General features: G+C 57.5%; 1 protein-coding gene across 1 annotated transcript; it reads right to left on the bottom strand.

Annotated features, from left to right (window-relative positions):
- Window positions 1–4627: 4627 nt before the first annotated feature.
- On the bottom strand, window positions 4628–15900 carry Scrt2 (scratch family transcriptional repressor 2). The gene is made up of 2 exons (XM_076849010.2): window positions 15768–15900; window positions 4628–5418 (listed from the first exon to the last, which is right to left on the bottom strand). Exons 1-2 carry the CDS (start codon window positions 15898–15900, stop codon window positions 4628–4630), a joined length of 924 nt encoding a protein of 307 aa, XP_076705125.1.
- Window positions 15901–17963: the final 2063 nt, after the last annotated feature.

Genomic DNA, 17963 nt, shown 5'->3' with positions numbered 1-17963 from the left:
ACTGTAAAGTTTCAGGGTGGTCTTTCATTTTCTCCCTGAGGTCACCAAGGACCCAGGCTCTCCATGGCCCCGCCGTATCACTCATGGTGTAGGCTTTGGGGGAAGGCTGGTTCCCTTTATGGTCAGGTGACATGCTTCCCTGTTCATGATCAAGGGGAGGAGAGACTGGACTGCTTTTCTTTTTTTTTTTTAATATTTATTTTTTAGGTGTAGATAGACACAATACAATGCCTTTTATTTTTATGTGGTGCTGAGGATCAAACCTGGGTCCCGCCCGTGCTAGGCGAGCGCTCTACCGCTGAGCCACAATCCCAGCCCTGGACTACCTTTCTTTTAAGATAGAGGAAGCAGCAGGCTTGGTGACATACCTGTCATCCCCGTGAGGGTGATCTCAGGAGGCTGAGGCAAGAGGATCGCAAGTTCCAGGCCAGGCTCAGCCATTTAGTCAGTCCCTGTCTCAAAAACTTGAAAAAGGTATGGGGATGTGGGGATGCAGCTCAGCACTGAAGTGCTTCTGTGTTCAGCTTCCAGTAACAAAAAGTGGGAGGGGAAAGGCAGCAGTAAAGTTTTCCATAAGCTTCCAGAATCCTCTTCTGAAGTCTCATTGGTCAGACTTGGTTCACATGCCCTTCTGAGCTCATGGGGATGGTCTTACTCATAGACCAGTCAAGACCATCTCTTGATGTCAGTCCCCAGACTGCATGGCTGCTAATCAGGGAGGGAGAGGGGTGGAGTGGGTGTTGCACCCCTGAAACTGGGATGGACATTGCTGGGGGGCACCAGCATCCATTCCCACCTCCCTGTAGGGTGCCTTCCAGATGCCTGGGAGGAGAGCTGACATCATTTCCCAGGCTGCTTTGTGGCAAGGTTACTAGCAGTGAATTAACTTCTGCCAGTCAGATGTGCCTCCATGAAAGTGGGATGGCGGAAGTGGGCAGGGACCATATTCCTACTGCTTTTGACTCTTGCTACTCTCAGGATGGCTCTGGAGAGGCTGCAGAGCTCTGTAGCCTCACTGCAGCATTGAGCCACAGCACAATGGGGGATGAGAGATGGCCACCCAGCCAGTGGCAGGGGCTTCCAGATCTCTGGTGCTGACCAGGGATCCAGACCCTGTGTTGTCGTGTGTCGTGTGCTGTGGCCTTGATCTCAGAGTTGCGTTGCAGACTCCCCTCCTTATTGTGGAAGGGGCAGTAGCACTCCTGGCTACAGAACTTCTGATGTAGAGTTCTGGATGTCCAGCTGAGGATGTTACGTCTGTCAATTCAATTTAGTCAGCAGCCAGTTCCTTGTATTAAACGTTTTCTGCTTCAAGGGGATCTAATACATACATATATAAGATCTGATCTAGAGTGTTTTCCCTTCCCTGCCCCTAAAATAGATATAATGGAAGCAACAGCTGATCAGGACGGTGTGCAGGTGCAGAGGGCTGTGAGTGGAGAGAGGGCTGAAGAATACAACAGGTGCCCTGCCCCTCAAGACCCCACCGGAGACCAGGGGTGGCCCCATATCTGATGTTATTATTATTATTATTATTTTATGTGATACAGTTACCATTTATTCTGCTCTTATTTAGCTTTGTTGTAGTTGTAGATGGACAGCATGCCTTAATTTTATTTATTTATTTATTTATGCAGTGCTAAATACCGAACCCAGCGCCTCACACCTGCGAGGCAAGCGCTCTGCCACTGAGCTCCAGCCCCAGCCCTACATTTGCTGGTGGCAACACCTAGCACACTTCTCAGGGAGCAGCACCTGTCTTGAAGTGTGTGAAGAGCACCAGGGCGAGGGGTTAAAAAGTGAGTGCTCTACTAGAAAAGGAGGTCCAGCAGAGGTGTAGGTCCAGCCTGGCATTGGCCACACCCCCTCAAGGCACACAGGCCCAACTTCTTGGTGAGCCTGTGTTGGGACTGGGGGCTAGTGGCCGGAGACTGTGGTCCCACTGAAGTTGTTTTTCTGTTTGTTTTTGGTGTTTCTAGACTCAAACCAGGGCCTAAGGCACACCAGGCAAGCACTCTACCACTGAGCTTCCGTGAAGTTTTTTAGTAAGGCAAGGACAGATTTGTATCTTGAAAGATCACCAAGACATCTGGTTGTTCGACAGCTTCCTGAACTTTTGGTGACAGGTAGCTCAAAAGCTTTGGGGGCATCTTGCCGGTTTTAGTTGACTGCTGAGCCAAAGCCAACAGTCTTATATGCTTGCCATTTGCTGCACGCATGACCATATACATGTGTGGATCCGGGGATACAGTGGGGAAGAAAATGGGTTATCAACGGGCTGTCAGGCACAAACACGCCCACCGTTGGCTTTGTTTGGCAGGTGCAATTCAAACTGCAGTTGTTGGAGGGGAGACACACTCTTTCCAATTAGTCACAGGCGACACCGTTCCCTAATGTCCTCGGGGGACTGGCTTCATTCACTTGTTATTAATGTGGCTCTTGAACCCTTCTTTGAAGTATATTTAGGATTGAGAATGCCTGGGACCTTGAACATGCAGGGAACCCCAGGTGGCAGCTATAGGCTGGTCAGTTTCCAGAGAGGGGGAAATGGAGTGGGAAAATCCAGCTCTCTCTCAGACGCCCCTACCCCACAATCATAAGGTCTGGAGGCGCTGGCAAGTGGCCAAAGTCCCTTTAATATCCCTGAATTGTGTTACAAGTAATACTGCTGAAGGTGGGCAAGGGATGAGGGTCTGGGGATGAGTTGGAGAGGGAGGGAGGGGGAGCGCCAAGCGCTCATACAAAATATGGCCAAAAGGCTTAGCATGCATGGAAAATTATTGCTGTCAGAAGTTCCTATTTACAGGGTCAACACCCTCCATAATTGCTTCTGCGACCCCTCTCTCTCCCACCTTCCCCGCAGTCTCCCTTCCCGGGGGGCCTGGAGCTGGACAAAGCTCCGCCCACCTCTCTGAAGCCTGGAGAGGGGCCCCTGCAGCTGGGGCCGCGCCAGTCTCCACCCTCTTTTGCGGCTAGAGAGGGGGAGGGGTGGGAGAGTCCGGGACTCGCCCTCAAGCTGCGCGCAGAGCGAAGGGGGCAGAGGCGTGTGCTTAAAGCAGAGGGCGCCAGGGCCCGTGCGCGTGGAGGTGTGTGCTTCGGTCCTCACGCGGGCATGCAAAAGCGCGGCGGAGGAGGTAGTGGCAGCCAACGGGCGGGCGGCTGGCAGCCCTAGGCCCTCTGCCCGGGAGAGTTGCATAGACGTGGCCGGGAGAGAGCGCTCCTCCCGGGGAGCGGGCCCCAGAGGGGTCCGGGGCTCAGTCGGTCCCTGGAACCTGGGGTCCCTCGAGAAGAGGAATAAATAAGAAAACGAGGAGGCTCCTCTCTCCGGGCTCCCTGGGGCAGGAGTGGAAGACTCAGGAGGGCGGGGACCTGCCCCGTGACAAGATCTCCTGGTGCCCCCTCCCCGCCCCTCCCTGCCAGTTGAGGGTCAGCAGGTTCCCCTCTCATTCTGGGGCCCTCTTCCTTATTGAGTGCAGGCTCTGATGAGGGTGGGGCTTCTCCCGAGACCAGAAGGGGTGTGTGTGTGTGGTGGAGGGGAGGGGAGGGGCAGCCTTTGCTGTCCCTTTCCTTGCCTGGCTCCCTGACCCCCCAGTCCAGCTGGGGAAGTCAGACTGTCCCTGGGTGAGGCCAAGAGATAAATAGAATAATAAATAGATAAATAAATAGATAAATAAATACACAAATAAATAATTGGAAGGGCCCAGCTGGACAAGGGGTGGGGACGTTGGTGAGGTGTTCCAGGCATCCCCCATCCAGAAAATAAGGAGGGGTACCTGTAGTCCTGGGGATGGAGGAAAGTGCTCAGAGAATCTGGGGAGTGGGTAACTCCAGGCTGGAAGCCCAGGGAGGGGTTGTCCTGGGGACATGGGCTACATGAGGGGGCAGGGCCCTGAACTGCCCCTCAGGTCCGCTCTAGGTTAGGTAAAGTCAGGGAATGAGAGCTGCTAGAGGGAGGGGATCCGGAGAGAGCAGGAAGTGGGGATGAGTGGTGAGGACCCCCCCAAGATTAAAGGTGAGAAATGGAAGGGGTGGGGGTGAGTGAATAGCTAGATCTAAGGCCCTGGCCTGGAGGGGATGGAACAGACTGAGAACCAAAGGAGGGTTCAAACTAGATCCCCAGGTGGAAATACACAGGGAGACCCAGCAGAGAGGCCCAGGGCATGGCCTGGGGTTGACTGTGTTCTTCTGGGCCTGAGTTAATGTGGTTAGGGGAAACTCTGGCAGACGTGGGTGGGTTTGGGCCTTCGATTTGGGGACTTCAAGAGAGGAATGGTCAGAGACTTTGTTGAGAAGAAAGTTCTGAAAGAGCGGTGCAAGATCTGAATGGGGACCTGGGAGACGTGCGGACCTGGTGCCTGAGTTGGGAGCCTTGAAGGCGGACAGTGGAGTCAAGGTCCAAGCGGTGACAGGAAAGGATGGTATGGATAGGGCGCGCTGGGGGAGACAGTTCCAGAAGTGAGGTGTGAGTTTGGGGGCTGAAGAACAAACTTCCGGGCCAGGATGGGGGTCGCCGCGAGGGGCGTGGGCAGGGAAACGCAGCTGGGCGTTGGAGAGGGCAGTGCGGGCGCAGGTGGGGGGCCCGGGGCGCGTGGAGAGCAAGTTCCGGCGCGCCGACCGGGCGGGAGGCTCAGCTGGCCGGGCCAGCTGGGGGCAGCGGGGGAGGCTCGGCGCCCTTGACGCAGGCGGCCTCGCAGTGCTTGTGGAGGTAGGACTTGAGCGCGAAGCTCTTGTCGCACTGGCGGCAGCGGTAGTGCTTGAAGGCCGAGTGCGTCTGCATGTGCGCGCGCAGGTTGGAGCGGTCGGCGAAGGCCTTGCCGCAGTGCGCGCAGCCGAAAGGCTTCTCGCCGGTGTGCGAGCGCATGTGCCCCTGCAGCAGCCAGGGCCGCGAGAAGGCCTTGCCACACACGCCGCACTTGTGGCGCAGGTTGTGCGTGAGCACGTGCATGGCGAGCGCGGGCATGGACACGTACGCCTTGCCGCACGTCGGGCACTTGCGCGCCAGCTGGCTGTCCAGGCTGCGGTGCGTCTGCTTGTGGCGGCTCAGGTTCGACGACGTGGCGTACGTCTTGCCGCACTCGGCGCACGCGTGCCGGTGCCCGCCTCCCGCCGGCGCCCCCGTGCGCCCCGCGCGCTCCCCGGCGCTCCCGGCGTCCCCCGCGCCCGCCGCATCCCCGCCGCTCCCGCCCCGCCGCCGCCGCGAGCGCCCGTCTGAGATGAAGAAGGCGTCCATGGAGTAGCTGTCGGTCACGGCCGCCTCCCCGCGGAAGTAGCGCGCGGACAGGCTCGACTGCGGGCTTTCGGGGTCGCTGTACTCCTCCGGGGCCGCGGGCGGGTACGCGGGCTCGGCCGGCGCCAGCTCCAGGCCTGGCTTCTGGTCGCCATCGTAGCTGCTCGGGGGCAGGCAGTGCGGGACATAACCTGGAAGGGCGAGAAGTGAGAGGGATGTTGAGCCGGAGGCCCCGGGGGAAGGCTTTCCTCTTTGACCCCCTCCCTCCCGGCGCCCCCTAGCTCCGAGTCCCCGTGGCAGCTCTTGGAGAATGATGGCCGCTTGTAAGATAGTGTCGCACGCTTTGAAGGTAGTTATTCACCCACTTTGCAGGTGAAGAAACTGAGGCAGAGACATTCAGTCAGTCTAACAGCAGTGAGAGGTGGAGCCAAGTTTCAAACCCTGTGTTCTCTTTATCCAAGAACATTCTGCTTTTCCAGTCCTATAACGTCTATGGATTTCAGCTTTCCCACCCAAACATGGCGCATGCCTGTCGTTACAGCTACCCACCAGGCTGAAGTGGAAAATCACTTTCGCCCAGGAGTTCCAGGCCAGCCTGGAATTATAAGTTTCACTTAAAAACCTTCCAGCGTCGTTGGAAGGACCAAGTAAATGATGGCAGTGAAGGTGTCCTGTATGGAGCCCTAACTGTATGCCAGGCTCTGCCTTGATGCTTTACATACGTTAACTTATTTAATTGCCACAGGAAGTAGGTATTATTAGAGCCCCCATTTTACATGTAAGGAAATTGAGAAAGAGAAAGCGCACACAATAATTGCTATATAAATGTTAGCTATTATAATTATGCCTTTTACTTGCTTGAAAAAGTGACTTCGCTGAAGACTATTTAATTGTCTGCCTCCTGCTCTATGCTTTGAGCTTCCCAGGGCTGGATCTGTGCGAGCAGTGACTGGCCCCCAGTAGGTGTGCCATGACTAGGTGTGGCATAGACCAATTGCACTCCTTTGAGACCCACTTCCTGGAGTTGCTGGAGAATTCAGAGGGGGTCAAGTGTGTGGCATGTAATAGCTGTGGCACAGAGGGAACCTCCTTGTGTTTGCTCCCAAACCTGCTCTGCCCTGCGCTCTAGAAGTCTTCCTGAGCCCCCATGACAATCGCCTCCCCCTCCTCCTGCCCTTGGCTGGAGTTGGACCAGAAATCCTGACTGTCACATGTTTGAGTGACTGGTGGATGGGCAGGCTGGCTCTCCCCCAGGGGATTCCATAGGGGTTTTTGGAGGACAGGGGCCACCTCCGCTTGTTTCTGCCTCAGAAGGCCTTGCCTGGTCCAGCACCTTCCCTGGGTTCCCTGGAGGGTTTCTGGCAGACTTTGAACAAACTTATCATCCTGGCACTTAATTACCCAGCATTTCCCATTGTCCTTTCATTGCAGAGAACAATAGAAGTCGGGACCCCTTTCTGAGGTTCTGCAGCCGGGGAGTGGCAAATCCCATTGGACCCTCTGCATCTGACCCCTGCAATCTGTAACCGCCCCCTCTTCAGGGAGCAGGTGGGAGACTTGGGCTTTGTAATCCTGAGGCCCGATTCCTGTGACCTCCAGACTTCCGCTGGGCCTCTAGTCATGGGGCCTGGCTGACTCAGCCTTTAGGGTTTTGCCTCTTGTTTGGCATTTGGGTGGGCACGGGGCAAAGTCTCCCCAGCACTGAAGGTGAGGGTGTGCTCTTATCTTCCCCGTCCCTTCAGCAACTGGTTCAGGGCCCTGTGCGCAGAGGTGGCTGTGGGCTGTGGCATGGATGACTCAGGTGCAAGGTGCTCTGTGGTCAGAAGTGGGGTGGGGGCAGTGGTGGTGGCAGATTTTAATCCAAGGGGGAGGAGGTGCCCAGCTTCCATCTGCCTCTGGTGTCGAGATTGTCCCACCTCCCGTGCCAGGTATCGGCCTGGCGCTCAGCTCCCAAAGCATGCATCGGGTATCGTTTGGGACTGGGTTGAATGCTTGCCAGGCCTCCAGACCCCCTCCTCCTCCTGAGTCCTCTTGCATGGTAATCACCGATGATGGTGACAATAGTGACATTGACCGAGCACATGCTGGGTGCCAGGCTCTGGGCTGGGTGCTTCCTTCCCATCCCCGCCCAGGTCACCCCAGTAGTCCTTATTTACACATAAGGAACCTGAGGTACAAGTGGTGGCGGTCCTTATGCCCAGGTGCACTGCTCCTCCTGAGGTCCTGCACCCCTGGAGGTCCTGAAGAAGGGTCTGTGACTCAGCTGCCACTTACCACGAGGGACCCAGCCAGTGGGCATTTGATAAGTTTTGAGGAACGAATGATAAAGACTTGCCAGGCAGCCCAGCAGGATTTGCTGTAGGGAGGACAGGTCTGCACCTCACGTGGCCTGGGCCATTGAAAGGTGGGGATGGCCTGGTTCCCCAACACAGATTCTAGCTGAGTGACCTTGGGCGAGTCCATCTTTCTGTGCTTTGGGTCTTTTTCTGGAAATGAGGAGAGTGTGGAATCCACTCGGAGGCCATGAATGATCATGTGACCCGGGCTTTGCACTGTTCTATTATTAAAGAAGAATGACATATTGGTAAAGATCATGACTTTGGTGCCAGACTACTTGGATTGAGTTCTGGCTTTACCATTCCCAGCTGTGTGACCTTGAACAAACGATTTGTCCTCTGTCTGCCTCTACATTTTCACTAAGGAGTCCCCCAGTGAACAAGCAATAAGTGAATAATACTGACGCTCCAAGGAGAACTAACGTGTCACACACGAGTGCGTTCTCTTCTCCTGACCCTGCCATTTTACAGATGAGAACCCCAAGGCGCAAGGAAGTTAAGCAACATGCCTAGGGTCATGCAGCAGGAAGTCAGAGCCAGGATTGCAGCCCCTTGCCTGGCCCCCAGTGAACCCTCAACACATGTCGGCTATTACCAGCCACAATGACAGTCTCCCCGGCTGCATGTCTGTGCTTCAGTTTTCTTGATATACACTCTGATAAACCTGCTGATGCTCTCTGGGCCTCTGTTTCCTCCTCCAGAATGGGTCATTTCCTCCCTCCCATGCTAATGAGAAAACTTCTGGTACACAGAAACTCCTGAACCTTGGGGCCCTCACTAGAATGAGTGTGTGGCCCACGGTGCCCTCTGCTGGCAGACGGCAGCACTGCAACTCCTTACTCCTGATGCTGATGTCTTTCTATAGAACTAGGGGTGCCTCAGGATGGCCTTCGGGGCAGACCTGATTGCCCAGTAGCTGAGAAGTTTGACATGGGTTGGGGACATCATATGCAAGTTTGGTCATGTTAGAAGGCGCTTCTAACTTGCTTTGAGGCTGCCCAGGTTGCTTATCCTCTCTGGGCTCAGTCTGCGGGAAGAAGGTTGGGAAGCTCTAAGACTCTGCATTGTGGATGAATCAGTCCCTCCACCATGCCTTGTGTCCTCTCCACTCCCTGCTCCTTCAACTCGACTTCATTTTTCTCAGATCCACAGACATCTCCCTGCGTGTGCTTGGGCAAGTTCCTCAATCTCTGCTTGGTACGTCTGTATAAGGGAGTTCATTACAGGACTGGATGAGTTAATGTGGGTAAAGTGCTTCGCACAAGGCCAGGCCCATAATAGCTAGCCTCTCAAGCTGCTAGGATCAATATTACTTCTACATTTGCTGGTGACATCCTAATCTGCCAGAGAGTAGGAAATACACAGAGGTATCTCAGGCTGCTCTGTGACTGTGGGAAAACCACTTCTCCTCTCTGGGCCTCAACCTTGGAAAACCCTTTAGGACACTATAAACCATGTTCTCCCCTGTGCATGGAATACAGACAGGTTTGGGTGCTTTCTCTGTCTCAGGAGTGACTAGAGGGCTGAGCTGCCTGACTCCTAGCTGCTAGGTTGAGACAGTTCTGTATTGTTTGGATCCTAATAGAGGCCCAGAAGAGCTGGGACTCAAAAGAAAGGAGACCTGGCTGTCACCCTGGCCCATGCACACAGAACCCTGGCTGTGAGACCCTTGGGCAAGTCATGCTGCCTCTTTGGACCGAAATTTCCCATTTGAGAGATGGTTACCTGATTTACACCTGTCATGTAGGGGCATGGGAAGGGCTCAGAAACAGAGATGTACACATGTGACCTGAGAATGACTTTGGTTTTTCCTGCCCAAGAGTCTTGATGTTTTAGACGGAAGATCAAGAATCCATTTATGGGGCTGGGGTTGTGGCTTAGTGGTAGAGCGCTTGCCTAACATGTGTGAGGCCCTGGGTTCAATTCTCAGCACCACATATAAACAAATAACTTAATAAAGGTCCATCAATAACTAATAAGATTTTTTAAAAAAGAATCCATTTATATATATATGGCCAAAGGAGTTCTGGAAAAGGAAATCTATGAAAATCAATGTGCTGGGTCCTCTGCAGACACTGTGTCATTCAGCTGCTCTGCCCCCTGGGTGGGAGTGGGGACCACCTGCCTTCTGGCTAGCACCAGCTCTCCCTGTGCACCATGCATCACGCTGCACTGCCCCAGAGGCCCAGGGAGGGCAGAGCCTGCTGGGGAGGGAAGGTGGTATCTTGCGTGGCGGTGGGATGTTGGAATAGGGAGAAGCTGCTGTTCTAGAAAGTGCTCCAGCACCCTGTGAGTTTTTGTAAATAATATTTAACAGTAATGACTCACAGTTATTGAGCACTTACTGTGTGCAGGGCTCCCTGCTAAGTGCTTCATGCACATGAGCTCAAGTTTAAGATAGGTCTTCCCAGGCCCTTCTGCCAAAGCCCAAGCCCAGAGAGGGCACTTGACCTACCTCAGGTCACACAGAACTTCTCACCAGAGTCAGGGTGGCCTCCTTTTCCTAATGGAGCCAGTCCAGGGCTCCTTTCCCCAGTGTCTCCCTGACTCCCAGGGTGCCAAGCTGCCTGAGGCAGCCTCAAGCCCCAGTCCCTCCCTCCCTGATGGGCAGGAAAAGAGAGGGGCCCAGTGGGAGACGGCTTCCCAGGTGGCCTGGTTTCCTGAGGAGGCCTGGCCTGCGCTGGGGGGCTATGGGGGCTGCTGCATGGGTATATTTAGAGCTGCTTCTTGCTGTGCCAGGGCCTCGGGCCTCGAGAATTAGCTCCAGCCAGCTGAGCAGAAAGCCAGGTCTGTCAGCAGCAAAGCGGGATAAAAATAGTTTCTCCTGTCTGCTTGCAGAGCTGGGCACAGGGGCCGGTACCTCCCCCTCCCCTTGTTATAGCATCTTTGTTCCGGTTCCCTGGGCGCTGGACCAGAAATGACACCCACCTCCTTCGAAGGCCTGGCAGCTGGTGCATCTGCCCACAGGGAGGGGTCCCTGGGTCCAGGGAGGCAGGCACAACGGACCAGGGCTACGGGGCTGTTGTCCACTGACCCACACCCAGGGAGCTTCTAGAGAATTCCAGGACCCCTCCTCATGTCCTCCCAACCTTCTGGTATTCCCCATATCCTGGTCTTTCCTGTGACCCAATTCCTGTGGCCCACAGGGAGGTCCCTAGCTCTGCAGGAATCCATAGGAAAGCCTTTCAAAGGGGCCTGGAGATGGGAGTGAACCTCTCAAGGTCTCGAGCTGCCCGGCTCTGGGTGGAGGAGCAGCTTCCTCCGCCCCTGGGAGGGTCTCTGGCTGGCCTTTGCTGGCCCTCCTCTGAAGGATGGGTGTGTGGCAGTGCCCCACCTCTTCTGCAGGCCTCCTGCTTTCTGCCCTGCCCTCCCTCTGCCCCAGGAGGGTGCCGTGGGGGGGGGCACTCCACACCCTTGCTACCCAGAGGCTGCGGGAACACTTTTCTCCAAGGGAAACCGCAGCTGGGGGGGGAGGCCCAGAGGTCTAGGGCCTCACTGTGCCCAGCATCGTCTCACTGTGATCCCGGAGAGCCTCCAGGCTGAGGGGTCCCCAAAACACACGGGTGAAGCACCCACAGGAGAGGTGGGGGCAACACCTATGCTCTGGTGATTTGGGGCACCCTCGATGCCTAGTTTTGCCTCTGTTGGGTGCAGTGCACCCTCCCAGCCCTCCCGCCCTCTGCCCACTCTGTGTGTGTGGGGGGGGTGGGGGGGCTGGGCCTCGGGGATGTCAACTGCTGGCTGTCATAAGGGACTCTGGGCACTCTCCTGATCTCCCTTCGGAATCACAGGCTGAGACTGTTCAAGGTGGGGCAGCTCAGTGTGGGCCTGCAGCATCTCCCTGAGAACCTCAGGCTTTGGTGGGGACCGTGGGCCCCCGATGTCCACAGTCCCACTGAACCCTGCTGGGTCATAAGAAAGTCCGACTTCCACGCCTCCAGAAAGAGCTGAGAGAGGTCATGTTCAATTGCTCAATTCCGTGACAGAAATTGAGGCTGGGGCAGGGAAGACTGGCTAAGGCCGCCAAAGCTAAGACTAGACACAGTCAGGCGTGACAATGAATCTGGATATGACCTTGAACTGGAGATTGGACCTGGATCTTGATCCCAGACCCAAAAGGTTGAACTGGACCAATTCCTAGACCTTGAAACTTGAACTTGGACGTGGAGTTTGCCCTGGATACCACACTTGTACCTGAAACTTCAGACCCAGATCTTGGACCTAGACTTGGGGCCTGGTCCTTGACCTAAAGTTGGACATAGACACAGGACCTGGACCTCAGATCTGGTTTGGGATACTGGACCGGATGTTGGATCTGGGCTTCTGACAGGTCTTTAATCTGGACCTTAGATCTGGACCAAGATGAAGATGCCAGGGGCCTGGTGGTTATAGAGGACTCTGGTGGCTCTGCTGTGTGTCCTCAGGCGCCTTTCCAGCCTACTCTGGGTTACCCCTGCCAGGGGATTGGGGCAGCCCTTTTGCATCCCTGTTCCCCACGTGGACTTTCTCAGGTAATGTGCAGTAACCGGGGTTCCTCAGCCGGCTCCCAGGCCTGGCCATCGAGGGGAGTGAGAGGCAGCGGTGCTGGTGTGATGTGGTCAGCAAGACAGACCCACGGGTAGAAGCAGGAGCGCTCCTCGGCCTGCTGGGAGGCTTCCTGTGGCTGCAGAGGGCAGACAGCTGCGCTATTGGATTGGCATTGATCCTTCCTCTGCCTGGGTCGGTGCGCTGAGAGGGTTTGGGGGTAGGGGAGAGCTGGGGTGCAGAGGGAGGGACCCTGACTCCCAGCTGGAGTTCAGAGTTAAGTGTGAGGGTGAAGCGGAAGTGGACGCTCTAGGAGACGTCCTTTTCAGGGGGTCGTGGAGACCACCGACACACAGTGTCATGAATGGCCGCCTTCTGGGGGTGGTGGAGGGCCCCAGTGTCACCCCGGGGGGAGGGCTGGGCTGTGAGGAGGTTGGGCTTGGTGGAGGCGGAGGGAGGTGCTGTGGGGGTTGGGAGGATATGGGTTGGCATCTCACCGGGAGACTGTGCTCAGAATCACCCAGGGGAAGAGAGAGGAAGCCAAGGGTCCTTGGGGGCAGGGGAGGAGCCCGAGAGGCAGGGAGACAGGAGGCCTTGCATTGGAGGGGACCCGGACGTGGGATCTTGCCCCTCCTCCTCAGGAACTCTGCAGAGAGACCCAGAGCTTTCTCCACTGGGGGCATGTCCCTTCCTATTTTGAGGTTCTGTGGGTTTGGGGGCATCCGGGAGCCCAGATACACCTGCGGTGCCTTCTGCCGGGCCAGGAGGCGGAGGCTGAGGAGGCGGGCGTGGGAAGGCGGAGCAGGGCGGGCTCAGGGTGTGCGCGCCTGTGCGCCTGTGTGGGAGGAACCTCCAGGAATTCTCTGGCAATCCCGGGGGCTCCTGGAGCTGGGGCACACCTCTTTAATTTGGGGTCCTGCATCTTTATCAGTTAGGAACCTGGGGTTCCTCTGACCTCCACTTTGACAGCGCCCCCCCCCCCCCAGTCGGTCTCCTCCCACCAGCCTCATCCTGACCCTGCAGCCTGAGCTGCAGGAATGGCTTGTAAGAGGATCTTTCTAATAACTGGAACTATCTCCAGCCCCAGCCCCAGGCCCTCCCCCTCCCCTCCCCCTCCCTCCTCCCCTCCCCTCCCCCTCCTCCCTCCGCTCCTCTCCCCCTCCTTTCTCCTTGTTTACCCAGCACACTTACACACGCTGGGAGAGAAGAAAACGTCGGCTCAGCAATTTTTCACACTTCCCTCAACCGCTCAGCAAGGTTATTTCCGGCAGAGCAGAGACAACAGGGCCACCAGGAGCCAGCGGGGTCTCCAAGGACCCCCAGGACCCCCACCCCCACCCAGCCATGGAGCCACGGGGGCCTCACTGCCCAGTCTGGCCACACCCCAGGAAGGGAGATGCCCCTGAAAGCAGGACCAGGCGGACCCTGTGTTTCCCGGTCTTACTTAGTCTTGAGCCCCCCCCGCCCCCCACTGACTGTCCCTAGCAGACACAGCTGAGGTGGCCAGGTCAGAGTGCCTGTCCTCACTGTGGGCAGCCTGCTGAGACTAAGAAACTAAGAAAATTGCCGGGTTGCAGAAACTCTGCCACCCTCAGCCAGGGGCATATGTTCCCAGAGCCCCAAGGGAGCCTGACAATGGCCTCCCAGCATTTGGCTAGGTCCTTGTCCAGGTGTCTGTAGTGTCTCTCACAACCACACTTGACCTTCACAGAAGCTGAGCTCGTCAAAGTTGGAAGGATGTTTAGTGCATGACATCCAAACCCTTTCACTGCCGGGGAGGCTGAGAACCAGAAAAGGGAAGACACTTGCCCAAGGTCACACAGCAAGTGAGAGACCTAGAGTGCAGGCCCCCCGCGTTTCAGGCTAGGCTATCCGGCCAGTCTAAGGATTCCCCAGAGGCCAGTGAGTTGGTCTGGAGTCCTTTGGGGGAAAGGGGTTCAAAGATAAGGGGTTCTGGGGTGTCAAACCTGCTGGAATCTCCGCAGTTATACCACTGTCCCACCCTGCTTCCTACACTCACTTGGGGGTTCCTTTCAAAACCTGTTTGGACTGAATTCAAGGCCGGGCGTTCTCCAAGGAACAGCCCACAGTTCTGGCTCTGCGTGGGAAATTCTCTGAGCTTCTCTGGGTTTCCTCAGCTGGCATAGGGGTAGGACCAAGGGGACCTCAGTGGGAGGGATCCCGGAGCTTTGTGTCACCCCCTAAGGGATCCATATTCATCTTGCAGATATTTCCAATTCTACCAGTACATACTCCCCAGCCTTGGCATGGCCCCAGGTCCACCCTCTGTCCTACCAGCCTCAGCCCAGCCATGTCCCTCAGCTTCTGCCTGCCACCCCATGGAGCCCAGGGCCAAGAGAAGGAGAGTAGAATAAGGGGTGTGTGGCTAAAGAGAAGGGGTGTGTGTTGGGTAGCTGGGGGAGCCCAGGGGCTGGGGGGCTGAAGCTGTGTCCTTGATCCCTCCCTAACTTCTTTGACCTTGGTGAGGTCACAAGGCCCTTTGCCCAGCACCCTCTCTCTACCTGGCTTGGCAAAGTGTGGGAACATGAGCAAAGTGTTTGGAATCCCGAGGCAGGGGGCCCCCACCCTCCAGGATGCCTGTCTTTGCCATCTCAGCATCTCTCATCCCTAGCCCTTTCTTCTCTCTCTCTCTCTCTCTCTCTCTCTCTCTCTCTCATACACACACATACACATACACACCCCAAAGCTGATGCCACGCTTGGTGTCAGATCTGTCACTACCAAAGTGACTCCTCCTCTCCAGACACCTGCCCTGGAGGGGGCCATCAGAGGGGAGGCCTTTTGTGATCCCCTTGATGGAGATGGGGGCCCACAGAAGACACAGTCTCCTCCCTAGCTTCCAGAGATCACCCCCTCTGCAGCCCGGATGACCTCTCTCGTCCCCCAAACCCTTGTCCCTGCGGGAACTTGCTCTAAGAAGGGTGGGGTGGGGGTGGGGCAGGCAGCGGGGGAGGCTCACGGGGAGCAGCCGGGTTGGCTCTGGAGGGGGCAAGAAGCTGGCGATGGGGAAGGTGCGCAGCTCAGGGGACCAGGAACCACTTTGGGGGAACCCCTCCCAGAAATCCCTCTTCTTTGCAGTCCCTAGGACAGCCCAGCCTTTGGCAGGCGTGTGACTGAGGGTAACAAAAGAGTTATTTAGAGAGGGGGTCTGAGAGCACTCTCCGGGCATCACCAGGGGGAGCAGGTTTGAAGGAAGGGGTGCATCCAGCCACCCCAGGGAGCCAGCCCCATCTCCCCGGGGACTGGTAGTCCGAGCCCTTTACTTTCCCCACCGGGAGCGGGCAGCCAGCTGGCCTCCGTCCTCCCACGGGGAGGGGGTACCCTCAAACTGCCTTGGGCAGGAGCTCCCCAGCACCGGCCCTCCTGAGCTCCCCGGCTGTCCGCAGTCTCCCTTCGGCCCCCTCACTCCAGCCGCGTTCCAGGGCCACAACTTTCAAAGTCCCGGCTGGCGCGTGGCTGTGGGATGGGCCGACCCTGTGACTTTCCCTTTGTACGACCTGGCCCCAGCCCCGCCCGCCCGGCCCTCGGCGAGGCCGGGAGGCGCTGGCGGCCGGAGCGATCTCCTCCCGGGGTTCCCTGCCGCGCGCGCCCCTCCTCGCGTCCAAGTTGGGGAGGGCCGAGCTCCCTGCGCTCTCCCCGCCCCCGCCCGGTCCCACTCACCGTTGTCCCCGGGCGGCCCCCGGGCGCCGGGCAGCACGTAGGCAGTCTCCAAGGGGTGGTAGGTGGGGGCCGGCCCCCCGCTGCACTGGAAGCCGTCCCCTTTGATCTTCTTCACCAGGAAGGAGCGCGGCATGGCGCAACTGGCGGGGGGCTCGGCGGGGGGCACTGGCGCGGGCCCGGTGGGGGGAGGCGGCCAGCGGGCGCGATTGGCTGTCCGCGCGGTTTCAGCACTGGACAGCTCCCGGCGGGCGGCGGGCGGGCGGCGCTCGGAGCCGGCCCCGGTGGCGGCGGCCCCGGCTCGGCTCGGGCTCCCGCTCGGGCTCGGCGGCGGCGGCGGCGTGCAGACAGGCGGTCGCTGGAGCTGTGCTCAGCACTCCGGCTGCCGGCTTTATATGGGACGCAGGCTGGAGGAGATCAGGTGGTCCCCTAGCAATGGAACTGTTCAGCGCTCTAATCCATCAAATGTCCCCCAGGACAATCGCTCCGCACACGTTCCCCCGAACCGGCGGCGGTGGGGGCAGGCCAGGCGCGGGGAACGGCGAGCAGGCAGGAGGGAGAAAGTGAGGGCGAGAAAGGCAGAGACGGAGAAAGGGGAGTGTGTGTGTGTGTGTGTGTGTGTGTGTGTGAGAGAGAGAGAGAGAGAGAGAGAGAGAGAGAGAGAGAGAGAGAGAAACATGCAGAGAAAGAGAGAGATGCACGCAGAGGGGCCACGATAAGGACAAAAAGACACCAGCGACAAACAGGGAGAAGAAAGAGAGCCTGAGAAAGTGGCCGCACACACTCCCGCACCCACAGGAGGAAGGGAGATCCCGGCACACAAAAAGGGAGCCCCCCGGGAGGCAAAGAAAGGGAAAGAAAAGTGAGAGGGAGAAACTGAGGGGCGCAGAGGGGGAGCAGTCCTGAGCGGGCGGGGTCAGGAACATGGGGACACGGGGAAGGGGGCGCAAAGAAAAGAGTGAGTCCCCGGCAGCCGCCCTCCTGCCTGCAGTGTGCTCCCTCTGCCCCAGTTCTGAAGGGGCCAGTGTGGACACCCAGCTTTAACTAGAGGAAGTGCCCCCACTCCGGCTCGGGCGCCTGCTGGAGCCTCCCATTGGGTTTGGGGCTCAACTTTCTTCTCCCAGAACTGGTGGGGGGAGCGAGTCCCCCAGGCCGATGCCCAGCCCGCTCAGCCCGTCCTGTTCCGGTGCCTCGCTCAGGCGAGCACTGCCAGAGGAAGTGAAAATCGTCCAGTAATTAATTTCCCTGCTGCCGGGGGGTGGTGGTTTTGACACATCCGAGGCTGTGTCTTTCCCTGAAGCGGGGAGCAGACAATAGAGACACGTGGACTGGGAAGGGAGAGGGGGGAAGGGAGGGGGAGCGGGACTCCTGCTGGAACTCCGCAGGTCAGCTCCTTTGTCTCTGGAAGGATCTGAGAAGACCCCCCCACAATCCAGCCCAAACCTGGGGGAGGGGGGTGCCTTGGCAGGACTAGGAGCAGGAGAAGTCAATCCCTTGCCAGAGGATGCTGGGCAGAGCCCCAGGGTGGTGGGCCAGACTCACCAAGTGTGGGATGGTCAGTGCCCAAGAGTCCCAGAATCAGACTCTAGGGATGCCAGGCTCTCTCTGGTCGCCGGCATTATGTTGATGGTGGCAAGGCTGATGGAGTGGGGATGTCCTCTGGGGACTGTGTCATCCAATACCAACTAGGAGTGTAAGACCCAGAGAGGGCAAGGAGGTGTCTGAGGTCACACAGTGAGTCAGCAGCAATTTCCAGAGACCTCAATGTCTTCTGGGCACCCCTGAGTCAAGGCCTTATCACAGTCTTTGAATGGTGGCTTAGAAATTTCAGAATCGAATTTGGACCCCTGATCTTGCCAGGGCTCTGTAAGATCTGGGAGTCTCTGATCATCTTCCTAGTCATATTGTTTTGCCCCCTGGGGCTTTTGTAACCTTGGTCACCAAGGGGTCCACAGCCCTGGACGCCTGGCACACCACTGTATTCCCACTCCAGCCCCGGAGCCTGCTTCTTGTCCTTCCGCCTCTGCCTCCACACTATCCCCTGGAGGCCTGGTCCTTCCCTCCCTGTCATCCCAGGAAACTCCTGATGGTCGCCAGGCCTTGGCTGCCGCAGGACTTCTGGCCAGGAGCTGTCCCTGCCTGCCTTCACCGTAGACCAAGCCACCTTGCCCATCAGTCCCCGAGTTCCTGAGCAGGAGG

The sequence above is a fragment of the Callospermophilus lateralis genome, chromosome 3 (assembly GCF_048772815.1).
Source record: "Callospermophilus lateralis isolate mCalLat2 chromosome 3, mCalLat2.hap1, whole genome shotgun sequence".
Lineage (NCBI taxonomy): Eukaryota > Metazoa > Chordata > Mammalia > Rodentia > Sciuridae > Callospermophilus > Callospermophilus lateralis.
The sequence above is the reverse complement of the archived record's forward strand: the minus strand, read 5'-3'. Positions and strand labels throughout refer to the sequence as shown.

Coding starts and splice junctions, on each gene's coding strand:
- Scrt2 (XM_076849010.2), bottom strand. CDS start 15,900: ATGCCGCGCTCCTTCCTGGTGAAGAAGATCAAAGGGGACGGCTTCCAG. Junction 5,419..15,767: donor GGGGCCGCCCGGGGACAACG/GTGAGTGGGACC, acceptor TCGCCCTTCCAG/GTTATGTCCCGCACTGCCTG.